This window comes from Equus asinus, chromosome 7 (assembly GCF_041296235.1).
Source record: "Equus asinus isolate D_3611 breed Donkey chromosome 7, EquAss-T2T_v2, whole genome shotgun sequence".
Classification (NCBI taxonomy): domain Eukaryota; kingdom Metazoa; phylum Chordata; class Mammalia; order Perissodactyla; family Equidae; genus Equus; species Equus asinus.
Window position 1 is genome coordinate 52,880,562 of NC_091796.1, and position 12,719 is coordinate 52,893,280.

Sequence of the window (12,719 nt, forward strand, 5' to 3'; positions counted from 1 at the left end):
CAGTGTGTTTATTTAGGAGGGTTCAGTTAAATCTATTATGGGCAGACACTGAGCAGAATGGCAATATAGAATTTTTTAAAAAACCAAACAAATGAATGCAGAACACTTCTTTTATTGCAGCAATATAAAAAACACATATAACTTTAAACGTTCATAACCACAGTAACTATACATTATCATTATGACTGAAGTTATTTAACTCACTCAGATTTGGGGGAATAGCTTATAAAATTCCTGAAAATCAATGACCTTCACAAAAATATGGGATTGAAATGCATGCCTGCGTTTTTGTTGAGTGAGTTTTCACTCTCCTGACCTTATTCATAGTCTCAGCATTTTCATAAATCCTCAGATTAACCAAACTCAAGGCCTTTTATACTAAGAGAACCAGCAGTTAGATTTGCTAGTGGCAAGAGCTGTAAAAGTTAATTGATAGGTTACCAATAGATTTTTGACCTAGTTCCTTCTTTCTTTAGAGCAAAAACAACTTTCACCAGGGCATCCAGTCCAACCGCCGAAGACTGACCTGTCCTTCAAACAAGCCCTTTCAAAGCACTCTAAACAGCCATTTCCATTCTGATGGTCGGGTGTGGATGGTACCCTTCAAGCTGAAAGTCTTCAGCCTTGAAGTCATCGATTGTCTCAACTTTTCGAAGGATTTTGAGTTTCGGGAAAGGCCTTGGTTCTCGCTGAAGCTAAAAGCAAAAGACCATTATTTTGCCATATCTGCATGACCTGCTTCAGTTTTGTGCCCATGTCCTTTCATGAAACAAGGACACGGTATTTTACCAACAAAGTGTTATTTTACAGGGTGTAACACTAGATACCTTGTCCCTGGTCTGCAGCACTGTTGGAGCGCCACTGATTCTCTCACACATGCAGAGGGCAAGGGGTTTTGTGGAATCTCAAGGTGGCGTCAGGAGGCTGGCTGCTCACCAGGTCTCAGTTCTTATAATCGGTTGCTCTTGGTACATTTACCAAGGAGAGGACAGTCTTACTTTGTATGTGTAACTCATAGTAGGCACCGAGTGTGGCTGATCCCATGATCCCCAGCCCAACTCCCTGGCAGAAAGGGCAGGGAAAGATGACACCCGTTGACAATTAACAGAAAGAGATGCAAGCCAGGATTTCTGGGATGGACAGACAGCGGCAATGAGGATGTGGACAGACCACAACCTCACACTGTTCTGTCCAGCAGACAGCCAGAGAGAAGCATCTGGATGAGCCCCGAAGTCACCCTCTCATCAAAAGCAGCCAAGCTCCCTCAAAGGAACTTCCAAACCTAGATTTCCTCTGGAAGAGGCTAAAAGGTTTTTGATTGAAAAGTTCTTTCCCTGGGGCTCATTAAGCACACAGGCTCATATTTTTGTCATTTCAGATCATTATGTGTTGGCCACTATAACTTATGGATTTGAATGCACAGACTTGGAAGTTCAGACCTAAGTATTGTATTTAGCCTAAAATTAAGGGGAAATGGGGCTGGCCCCATGGCCAAGTGGTTAAGTTTGCAAGCTCCACTTTGGGGGCCTGGTTTGCCGGTTTGGATCCTGGGTGCAGACCTATGCACCACTCATCAGGCCAGGCTGAGGTGGCGTCCCACATAGGGAGCTAGAATGACCTACAACTAGGATATACAACTATGTACTGGGGCTTTGGGGAGAAAATAAAGGAAGATTGGCAAGATGTTAGCTCAGGGCCACTCTCCTCACCAAAAAAAGAGAAAGAAACTTGGCATGACCTTCCATTAAAGAAAATTAATAGAAAACATTTGTATTTAAGTTCTGCTTCCAGTAAAAATACGAGTTGAAATGCCACTTCTGGAAGGTCCCAACTCCGCTGATCCAAATGCGGCTCTTCCTCTGGTACTGGTATTTAGTACCTCACAGCACCCGTCACATTAAGTTCCCATGGAGGTTGAGGCACATGTCTGCATTGTCCCTGCCCACCACCTGTCCCTAAACTAAAGCCCCTATACTTGGAGCAGGTCATCTTACCTGTCACAGCACGGAGCAGAATGCCTATTACATGAGGAATGTTCTATACACCAATCTTTTATTGAGGGAAGACACCAAACTCCCAAGTGTGACAGACGGAATTCTTACCTGCGTTTTCAGCGGGTCAACGTGATTCAGGTAAATATGTGCATCTCCCAAAGTGTGCACAAAGTCACCCGGCTAAAGCCCACGGGAGAAAGCAAAACAGTAAATGTTAGTTTCAATTCCTTTAAAACACATCGCTTAAAAACACATTCTATAGAGTATGCAGACATCCCAAAGCTTTTCAGAAAATAATTTAACCAGTGAAGCTTTCGAAAACAGTTGTCTTGTACTATAAACAACCTATATAAACCTGTTAGTTTATATACACCACAAAGACAGGAAAGTTCTATGGAAGGTTACAAAGTGAGCAAGTTCATTTCTTATTTAAAACTAATCAGAGACTGAATCCTCTGCAATTACTATCTTCCATGTTAAAGAATCTAAGAGCTCAGGGTAGCAGGCTGGCAGCAGTCGCTCCTTCTGAGGGCAGCCCACCTTCAGGCCCGTGATGTGTGCGATCATGTAGGTGAGCAGGGCGTAGCTGGCAATGTTGAAGGGCACACCCAGGCCCATGTCTCCCGATCTCTGGTACAGCTGGCAGGACAGCTCACCGTTCACCACGTAGAACTGGCAGAGGGCATGGCAGGGAGGCAGAGCCATGAGAGGAAGATCTGAGGATCCAGCACAAAGGAAAATGAGGAGGGCTGGTGGCTTTAAAGACTCTAACTAGAGGCAAAGTAAAACCAGACACAAACAGAGCCAACGCATATAGTGGAGGTCAAGAGAAAGAGCTACCGGGCCACAGTGAGCCCCTGGACCCACACCTTCCCCTCATGCCAAAAGCAGACCATTCCAGGGGCCAGCCCATGGCTGAGTGGCTAAAGTTCTGAACGCTCCACTCTGGTGGCCCAGGTTCACGATGTGGATCCCAGGTGCAAACATACTCCACTTATCAGCCATGCTGTGGAGGTGTCCCACATACAAAGTAGAAGATTGGCACAGATGCTAGCCTGGGGACAATCTTCCTCAAGCCAAAAAAGAAGAGGATTGGCAATGGATGTTGGCTCAGGGCGAATCTTCCTTATCAAAAAAAAAAAAAAAACGCATTCCAGTCCCAGGGATGGCACATTACTGATGGAGACCTGTCCACCAACAGGAGACTTCTGCACATGTACATCTACTGCTGAAGCAATGCTCTTCCATCTGAGCTGAAATTAACTTGTGCTACCATCATGGCAGCAAACAATAAGAGGAGGAATTCATTTAATTCATTTTCAGAGGCCCCAGGAAACCGGTATCCCAGGAACATCCTCCAGTATTCAAAGTCTCTATTCTAAATGCAAACATTCTACTCTGGATATTTATTATGCCTGGTAAAGTTTAATTTTATAACATAGTCTTTAAAGATGTTAATAATGTGGTGGAGGTGATCTGCAACTTCACCTGCCTCCATTTAAAGTTAAACTCTGGGGCTGGCCCAGTGGTTAAGTTCATGCACTCTGCTTCAGCGGCCCCAGGTTGGTAGGTTAAATCCCGGGCATGGACCTAGCACTACTCGTCAGGCCACGCTGTGGCAGCATCCCACATAAAAGAAAGGAAGATTGGCACAGATGTTAGCTCAGAGCCAATCTTCTTCACACACACACAAAAATCTTACACGTATTTTTATAGGCAATTTAAAGCCCTTTTTTGGAGCAAGAATGAGCATAAATACACAATTAAGATCATATGGGTCCAACTGCAGCATCTGAAGGTGAAAATAGGGCCAAGTGTGACTTGCCCAGAGTCACACAATCAGTCGGGTGGCGGGGAGCAGCTCCCAGGGCCCGCCTCTGCCAGCTGCCTCTGTACAAGGCCACAATGCTGTCCTCTGCACTAACGGCGCGGTTAGGACAAGAGAGGATGACGGGGATGCTTTCGACCTTTTGGATTCCAAGCACACAGGATGATTCTTCTGTCGTCAGGGTTGGTTTTGATTGTGTTAATCACTTTTTGCAGTTGGTCTACTCCTTGACCTGAATAATCTGTAGAATTGTCAAAACAGAGAACATGTACACACGTTAATGACAGCATCTTGTGAGACAGCCTTAGTGTCGTTTTTCTCGCTGTCCTTCCACAGCGCCCCTTGGCCCATGGTTACAAGATGACCAACGCACTCTACCAATCTCTCAGATCTCGTTGGGTTACGCTGAGCTCAGGGCCCTGTCTAGGTTCTAAGGTCTGCCCTGTGGAGCCATAACGAATCTGTTTTTCTATGTAGAAGTCCTTTAAATATTTGGTCTGTCATAGTGTCATCTCCTCCACATATTGCTCAGCTTCTCCAGTCTCAACAATCTGTTTCTTCCAGTGGTCCTCACAGGGCTTAATCTCCAAACCCATCAACCATGCTTGTCACACTTCACCACCACAGAAGTACTGGATCTTAAATAGAATATACTATTCCACACACGTTCCAACTAATAGGACTACAGATTCCTTTCTATCATCTAGACACTATCCTTCCAACACTTTCACCTAAAATTAAAACCTAGCAGCCACCCACCTATTGACTTGTAAATATCAGGAAATCCCTATAATTATTACACCACCTTGTACTTTTCTCTCATTTCTGGTCTCCGGACTTAATTCTTCGCCTTCTGCAGTGGGACTGGAAGCTGAGAAGTGCAGAGCTTCATATCCCCTCTGACCCTACGGTGTCAGCCTGTGCTCTAGTCTACCAGTTCTTAATTTTGGAGGAAGAAAGTCCTGTCACAATCACAGTTCCAAAAAAGTAATATCAAAGATAAAAAAAGATGAACTGTGATGGTACAGTTCTGTACCTGGATTGTGGCGGCGGTTACATAAATCCACATGTGCTAAAACTGTGCACATAACTGTGCGTGTACAACTGGAGAAATCCGATAAGCTCTGTGGATTTATGTAAGATATTACACAAGATGTTATCATTGGGGAGAACTGGGTGAAGGGTACAGGGACTTCTCTATATTTTTTGTAAATTCCTGTGAACCTATAAACTCTAAGGCCATAATTTTATTAGGCCCCTTATTGAGAATAAATAACACTAGGTGGGATTTAAGGCACAATTAAGCCAGGGGAGTAGCCTCACATCCTGAGGACGTCCTAGGACAGAGGTTGCACACTGACAGACCATTTATTTACCTGCAGAATAGTTTGGCCCACACAGCACGGGGGGACGGTGGGGGGAGTTTACGTAGTATTAAATTAACCATTTTAACCACTTTTAAGTATGCAGTCGATGGCTATTAAGTACATTCCCAATATTGTATAGCCATCACCATTATCCATTCCAGATTTTTCATCTTCCCAAACCGAAACTCTGCACCCGTTAAACCACAACTCCGCAGCCCCTGGCAGCCACCATTCTACTTTGTCTTGATGAATTTGCCTATGCCCAGCCTGCACAGCATTTTTAAACTTACTGAGGTTTTATTGCAACATTCAAAAGATCTCAAGATCACACATAAAATGCAGACGTTAGGCTTTTATTGAAGAATTCTGACAACATCAGGCCCAAATCTCTCTAGCTGCTGGAGGTGAGAGGTGACTATCCTCTTTAGATGAGCCTCATGCTCCCCAGGTGGCTGGTCTCTGCCCAGCCAGCACACTGTTACTTCCTGCCCGCACGCACGCACACATGCACACACTAACTCCAAGGGAGGCATTTGCTCTTGCAACCCCTCACCTAAGGACATGTGGGACAGGAGGCATCAAGGGGCCAGGGCTGGGCTTTGTGACACCCAGGAAGTGGTACCATCAAGTGACAGAGGAAGGTGGACATCCAAGGGTGAGGAGTTTCATCTTCTACCACCCCAGAAGGGCAGGGAGAGAAGGGTGACCCAAGAACTATGCTGTCACATCAGTGTCATCTACAGTGTGCTGGGTGGCTCAGTCTTGAAAAGGGAGACCAAAGCCATAGCAAGGCAATCCCTGGGCGTCTGGTCCCCCAGATGAACTTCCTACCTTATTCCCCAACACAGAGACCATGCTGCTATCTGCCAATGAAACACGGTATGGCAAAGTGCCAAACACACAATCAATGCTAATCATTGAGAGTGTAATCTGACCGTGAGGTTTAGTTGTGCCTTCTGAATCTCAGCCTCTCACAAGGTCAAAGGTATATATCAGCTCCCTACACACTGACTTCTTGTCCCCAGACTTTATTTGAAACAATGGAGCAAACTCACACTATGACGGGGGCTCAGGAAATGGGAGGCAACGCTGTGTCTCCTCACCTGAATCCATATCTTTGTATTCTGCCCCAAAATGCCTCCATTGAAAGCCGTAAACTGGGCCTAAATCCCCTTCTTCTCTGGCAGAGAATCCCAGGCTGTCCAAGAAGTCTCGGGACCCATTGGCATCCCAGATTTTCACTCCCTTGCAAGACAGTTCATTAGCATTTGTGGATCCCTGGAAGGGAAGGGAGAGAGCAGGCATCCAGGTGAATTCTGAGCCATCAGGGCTGATGCCCCAAGCGCCTCCCAAGTGGGCCCCCGACCTTGCTGACACGCTGGGGGACAGGCACTCAACACGTCCCTGCACAGCTCCTCTCTTTACGTAGGCTAGTCCCAGCCCAAACTTTTTGAGGGTCTCCAGTCAAGTCTGACCCCTTCTTTGGAACCATCCTCTCAAATCTTTTTTCCTATTTCCCGCAACCAAATTTTCTAGACTACGCACCTCTAACTCCTTTAATTATTCCTATCTCATTTGACAGTTTTGTGTTCCTTAACCAAATGTGTCCTATGTCTAAGTGTGATGCTCCAAAATGAATTTAATGCCTCACAAGCAATCTGTTTGGTGTACCTGAGACCTGGAATATAAGATATTTCTACTCACTGGCCTAATTAGTATCAGCTTTTCATGCAAACATGCCAGTCATATCTTATCTGGAGGTTTGCCACTACAGAGTTATATTTACCCCCAACCTCTATTTGCACAATTAAGGTGGTGTTGGGTTTTTTCCGTTTGTTTTTTTTTTCCAAGTACAAGCCTTATATTTATTTCTTATATTTCATCTCTTTAGATTTGGCCCATGTCATCCTAATCTGTATCCTGATCATGCACACAGGTCAAGGACAGACCCCATCGGCCTCTGGTGCCTCTGGGTACAATGCACTGTCACCATTAGAAGCAAGGCTATGGTGCCCCACACATGTGGGCTCTGTGCCTGCCCTCTACCCCCCTTCTCTGACCAGTTCCCTGACCCCTCTAGCCTAAATATCTGCACCTACAAAACAGCACAGCAGCAGTACTGACCACACATATTACCATGAGGATTAGACAATACAAGCAAAACACTTGGTGCTCAATATATTGTAAGTACTGCACAGACCCCATCTCTCCATCTTGCTTGCAGATCCCACGTGAAGCGCAGGTACCTTCTGCCTCCTGTATGTTATCGAGTTACCAATGGAGTAACTCTATCAGAGGTGAGTCTGACGTGCTTCTGGTGAGGATTTCTTAGAATCCTGAATTCAAGTTTTAAGGTAAAACAGGTGAAGGCATTTTTATTTTTGAGCATCTCATTTCCTCCCCTTTCTACTGTCGAGTTTGTGCTAATTTTTTCACTTCCAACAATTCATTTCTCAATCTTTCACATACTGCTCCAAGTCTCCCCTTTCTATCCATTCACACTGGGCTCTCGCTGGCTTAAAGATGCCCTCATCTGAGACTTCTGATGATGCATCTGGAACTAGAGGCTCTGTCAGGTGAGATAGGCCAACAAAGAAGAAAATATCCCAAGAATACAGAACTAAGGAAGACTGGATTGGATCTAAATCTAAACCCATTCTAAAATTAGGTAAGAGGTCTTGGGTCTGGTTCGATGGAGACCAGACAACCCACACCAAGTGCTCTTTAGAAGGGATCCCAACTTACAGCACAGCCCAGAACTGAGCCCGTGTCCTCAGACACCCTCTGACCCGGTCTGGACCAGGAGTCAGAGCAAGGGGAAGGTCAGGCGTGGCTGCTGCCTGTCATCACGGCACTCTGCAGCCCTTGCCCGAGGGACCTACTCGGCTCTTTGGAAGAGGTACAGCTTGTTCCTATGCAAACACGAGAACATGGCTGCAATCTATCCTCCGTGTTTGATCCATGTTGAGGGCCTACTATGTGGCAGGATATGTTCTAGGCCATGGGGATACAACAGTGAACAAGAAAAAAAATTCCCTCATGGAAATTGAAAAAAAGCCCTCATGGAGCTTACATTTTACTTATTGATTGCCTGCCTTCCCCTTTGTAGGGCAGGAAGGGGGAGGGCAGCCATTATGCAGCAGGGATGATGTTTCTCTACGGAGTAAACAAAGGAGGGGCGGGGGGAGGGTGGGGGTAATCGCAGTCTTAGATCCGGAGGTCAGGAGAGGCTCTCTGAGCAGAGACTTGAAGGCGGCGAGGGAGTGAGTCATGCTACATGGGGGGGAAGAAAGTTTTAGGGAGCAGGAGTGGTAAGTGCCAGAGCTGGACAGAGGCCCCAGTAAGGCGCTTGGCTCTTTCTGAGTGAAGTGGGAGCCACCCAGGGCTTTAGGCAAGGAGTGACATGATCTGACTTTTAATAGGATCTCACTGGTGCTGTGTTGAGAACAGACAGTCGATTTCCAATAGCAGCTACTTCTTTACCTTGATAAACCACAGCAACTCTTCCAAGACACCCTTCCAGAAAACACGTTTGGTTGTCAGCAGAGGAAATTCATCTGAAAAACAGTTTGCCATATAGTTTCAAGATGGGAAAATAGAACACACCACCCAACTTTCTCTGTGGAAGAAAAGTGCCCAAGGACATAACAGGAGCAACTGGAAAACTTTGACTCCTGCCACGTCAGTGCCCCGGATCAGGGTCGAGTTCCCTGGCTGCAGCACAAGTCAGTGACATAATTCACACTGCGACTGCCCTCCTGAGGCCCTCGACCACTGGACACAGGAATTCCACACAGTGAGACGGGCAGGGCCAGGCAGGGATGCCCCTGTGGAAGGGAAAGACTACCATCCACTACCCAGTTAGGGTGACTCCTTGTGTGAAGGCAACACACAAATGTGCCCTAGGACGAAGCCTGCAGGCTCCCAGGACATTCCGTGATTATCCTGCCAGGGAAAACTTGCTCAGGACCAGGGGAAAGTAGATGTCACCCTGGCCCAAACTGAAGAATAGTTTTTAAATATCTGTAAGCAAATTGACCTCTATCTTTCAAGTGGACCAAAAATGGTAACTATTTAAACACTTTATATGCATGATCCTACTTAATCCTCGAAACAGCCCTCCTTGAGGCACTGTTATGATCTTCATTTTACCGGTACCAGGATGCAAGACAGAAGTTTGCATCAAGCAATAGAGAAAGAAAAATGCAAAAGCTTATCTTTAAATGCGGCACCTATGCAGTCCATGGTATCACTTGCAAAGTTGATGATAGATTTTTCCAGCACCTACTTTTATCAGTATTGCCTGAGTATTATTTCCTCTGCTTTGAGTACCTGGGGAAGCTGCAGACCAGGGAGGTTAAGTAACTTGCCGGCGGTCCCAGCAGGGGGGCTGGAGTAAAAACCGGGTCTGAAGCTTATTGGAGGCCACTGCGCCTGGTAGTTTCCAGTCTCCAGTTGGGTGTGGGGTGGAGGGTTCCTTCCCTGACCACAGTGAATCTGCTTCACTAATAGTGGGTACCCCACTCAAACCACCTTCCACCCTTGAGTCAAGGATATACGTCCTGTGCCCACCCCCATCCCGCCCCTTTGTCCCCTGAAAGCCTGACCCTAATAACCTAAGAAGAGACACTTCTTCCCAGGAGCCATCCTGTCTTTAAGGAAAAGACGAAAAAGAACTTCCAGTCGGACTCGCGCGTTCCTCTGTCGCGGTTTAAGAGGAAGGCTGGTTCGTGAGCCCGCGCGGGAAAAACCGTCAGGAACCACAAGTTCCCGCCCGCGCCTGTCAGTTCGTTCTTCCCGCCGCAGCTGCCCCGCCCACATAATCTTCGCTCCAATTTTCAAAAACTTTGCAAACCGGAACGGCGGCACCGGGATGGAAGAGGAGGGGCGGGGGGGGGGGCCTCCAGCCAGGCCCTTGGTCAAGCCCGGGCAGATCCTCTCCCACTCTCTAGTATGGGGCAGACACTACTGGGTCGTGCCCGCTTTGGGGGAGACAGCATAATGGGGCGATTAAGAGCACAGGCCTTGGAGCCAGAAGCACGTGCCTGGTGTTATCTCCCAGCTCTGTCACTCCTGTCCGTGTGACCCTACGCAAATCATTTCTCTAATCCGAGCCTCAGTGTCGGCGTCTGTAAAATGCAGATAAGGCTCCCACCCCCACCTCGGAGGATTGAGACTGAGACTAAAGGTGGACCGCGGGGCCCGGCCTCCCCCGAGCGCTTTCCGCGCTGCAGCTCGGAGCCCACCCAGGCCCCGGCCCTCCGGCGTCACCTCTCAGGTTGTAGCGCGCCTGCAGGCCGAACACCGACAGGGTGCCAGTGCCCGTGCGGTCCTCCTTCCGGAAGCCGGAGCGCAGGATGTGCTCAATCTGCCCCAGGTACTGCAGCTCCCCGTGAGGCCGCGGTTCCGAGCCCCGCTCCGGCGCGGCGGGCGGCGACGGCGGGCGCTGCAGCTCGGAGCCGAAGGCTGGCATGGCGACGGCGCAGAGGTGGCCCTGGGACTGCAGCAGGCCAGGGGGCGGGGCCTCTTCCGCACACCTCTTTTCCTTCCGCCCCTTCGGCGACTCCGCCTCTTCCGGCTCTGGGCACGTTGGACCCGCCCCTGCCCGCGGGACCACGCCCCCTCGCGTCCCCAGAGCTCTCCGTGCCGCGGCGGGGCGGGGCCGCGCGCCCGCAGCCCGCGTGCCTCCTGGCTAGCGTAGCGTTTAGCCCGTTTTGAAAGTTAAGAACCCTGGGTCTAGAAAGGAATCTTGAGAGCTTGTATGTTGGTGCGTTGGCTGAAAAGGGCCGCTGTAAGTGGACGGTTTCGGGGTCGGCCGCGCCAGTCACTGATCAAGGACATCCTGGAACAATCTCCACATGTTCGTGAAATCTAAAAACAAAACCCTGTTATTTGAGATATGTTTCCTGCAGTTAAGAGGGACACGCTGTCGAGTGATTTGCATTTCCGTTTTCTCCCCATCCTCGCTGAAGGGCAGCTGCTGGAGCAAGTGGAATAGGCAGCTTTTTTACGTGGTTAATGACAACCAGTCGTTTTCAAGTTTTTAATACCCAAAATTTCAATTTTAGTGAAATGTTTATGATACAAACACTGATAAGTAGGAACTACGTGATGAGTTTAAAATGTACTAAAACATGTATTGCACATGCAACAAGCTGTCTTTTGAATTAATTGTGTTTTGGGCACATAGTAGGTGATCAGTAAACTTTGTTACGTCTGGGGTTATGAAGAATAATATGTGGGCTCTGCTGAAACTTATTAGCCATTATTTCTTGCTATTCAATAAAGTCGATGGGTTTTTTTTGTGGTAAACTCAAGTTTGTCTGTGCAAGATTCTGGAATCTTTCTGCAAAAGTGCACCTCTCAGACCCAAGGTTAAAATTTTCCTAACAGGCAAACAGATTCTGGGAGGAGGTAAATATCTTTCACCTGGAGCCCTACCTAGTCTGCTTGGCAGAAAACAGTGTTGCATACCTTTACGTGGCACAAGCCTACACAAAATAAATCTAATCCCAAAAACAGTTTACAAAATAGCTGGACATTTGGGTTAACATTTGGGAAGAAAAATAGTAAGAACAGACTAAGGAAGTGTTTCATGGCACAGTTCACAAACCTGGTGGTTGGAGAGTCTGTGTTCTTGCTATTTGGCTGTAATGAGGGCTCACCGAGGCCATTTCCTAGTGGTGGAGGAAATGCATTGAGTTACAAAATAGATTTATTTAATCTCTCACAATTCTACGCTAGCCTTTCTGAGATCAAATAGATTCTTCCCCTCCCCCAGCACTTTCCCCACCCCACCACCATACCAGTGTAATAACAGTTTTTAAGAGTCATCTTGTAACCTTGGGCCCTCCAGGAGCAGTTCAACTGACCCCATCTTATCAACAGAATAAAGAGTTGTCTTTCTGTAACTAAGACCCATTGTCCAGTTCAGGCCAATTGAGACCACTGATCCATCAACTGGACCTGCACAAATGCTCAATAAGTGACCTTTTTGACGTCAAGGAGCTAATAGCTCCACCTTCAGATCATGGTAATGCCGCCATTTTGTGAATATGCGTTTGTCCTATGAAGAGGCATGAAGCTTGACTAGCTTGTGCAGATCATTAGCTACCTCACTTCTTACCTCCAATCATTTATTTCTACACTTCAGAAGGCCCTGCCCTTCAGCCCATAAATTGTGCCCCAAGCCCTGGAAGGGGGAGACACATCTGAGGCACATGCCCCCTGTGTCCTTGCAGATTCATCTTGACAAATAAAGCTACATTTCTTTTCCCAAAAGCTAATGCCATAATAATTGGTTTTTTTAATACTCATGGGGCAAGAGAACCCCAGTTTTGTGTGGTAACAATCTGTATCTCCTTTGGGAGTGATGGGCCTTCTGCGTTGTGTTATATTGTTTGGATAGGGTGGGTGCTGGTGGGCTGTCCTCAGACGGGCTGGACATTCTTTTTAATGGGCATTTGGGAAGAGACAGGTGCTTGGTCAGGAAACCTGAAACTCAGGCTTTAGACGGGAATGGGAACCCTT

At 47.4% G+C, this 12,719-nt stretch overlaps 1 protein-coding gene across 1 annotated transcript; it reads right to left on the reverse strand.

The window, feature by feature from the left end:
• Positions 1 to 92: 92 nt before the first annotated feature.
• Positions 93 to 11,076, reverse strand: TYMS (thymidylate synthetase). Its single transcript, XM_014862981.3, has 7 exons — positions 10,461 to 11,076; positions 8,673 to 8,746; positions 6,293 to 6,467; positions 3,962 to 4,063; positions 2,535 to 2,710; positions 2,103 to 2,174; positions 93 to 695 (listed from the first exon to the last, which is right to left on the reverse strand). The coding sequence occupies exons 1-7, from the start codon at positions 10,660 to 10,662 to the stop codon at positions 558 to 560; spliced, it is 939 nt and encodes a 312-aa protein (XP_014718467.1). The 5' UTR covers positions 10,663 to 11,076; the 3' UTR covers positions 93 to 557.
• Between the last annotated feature and the right edge of the window lie 1,643 nt (positions 11,077 to 12,719).

Excerpts from the sequence above, each read along its gene's own strand:
- TYMS (XM_014862981.3), bottom strand. The coding sequence starts at position 10,662 with ATGCCAGCCTTCGGCTCCGAGCTGCAGCGCCCGCCGTCGCCGCCCGCC. Across the intron at positions 6,468-8,672 it reads AGTTGCTGTGGTTTATCAAG|GGATCCACAAATGCTAATGA; the intron begins GTAAAGAAGTAG and ends CTTCCCTTCCAG. Across the intron at positions 2,175-2,534 it reads CACACATCACGGGCCTGAAG|CCGGGTGACTTTGTGCACAC; the intron begins GTGGGCTGCCCT and ends CGTGGGCTTTAG.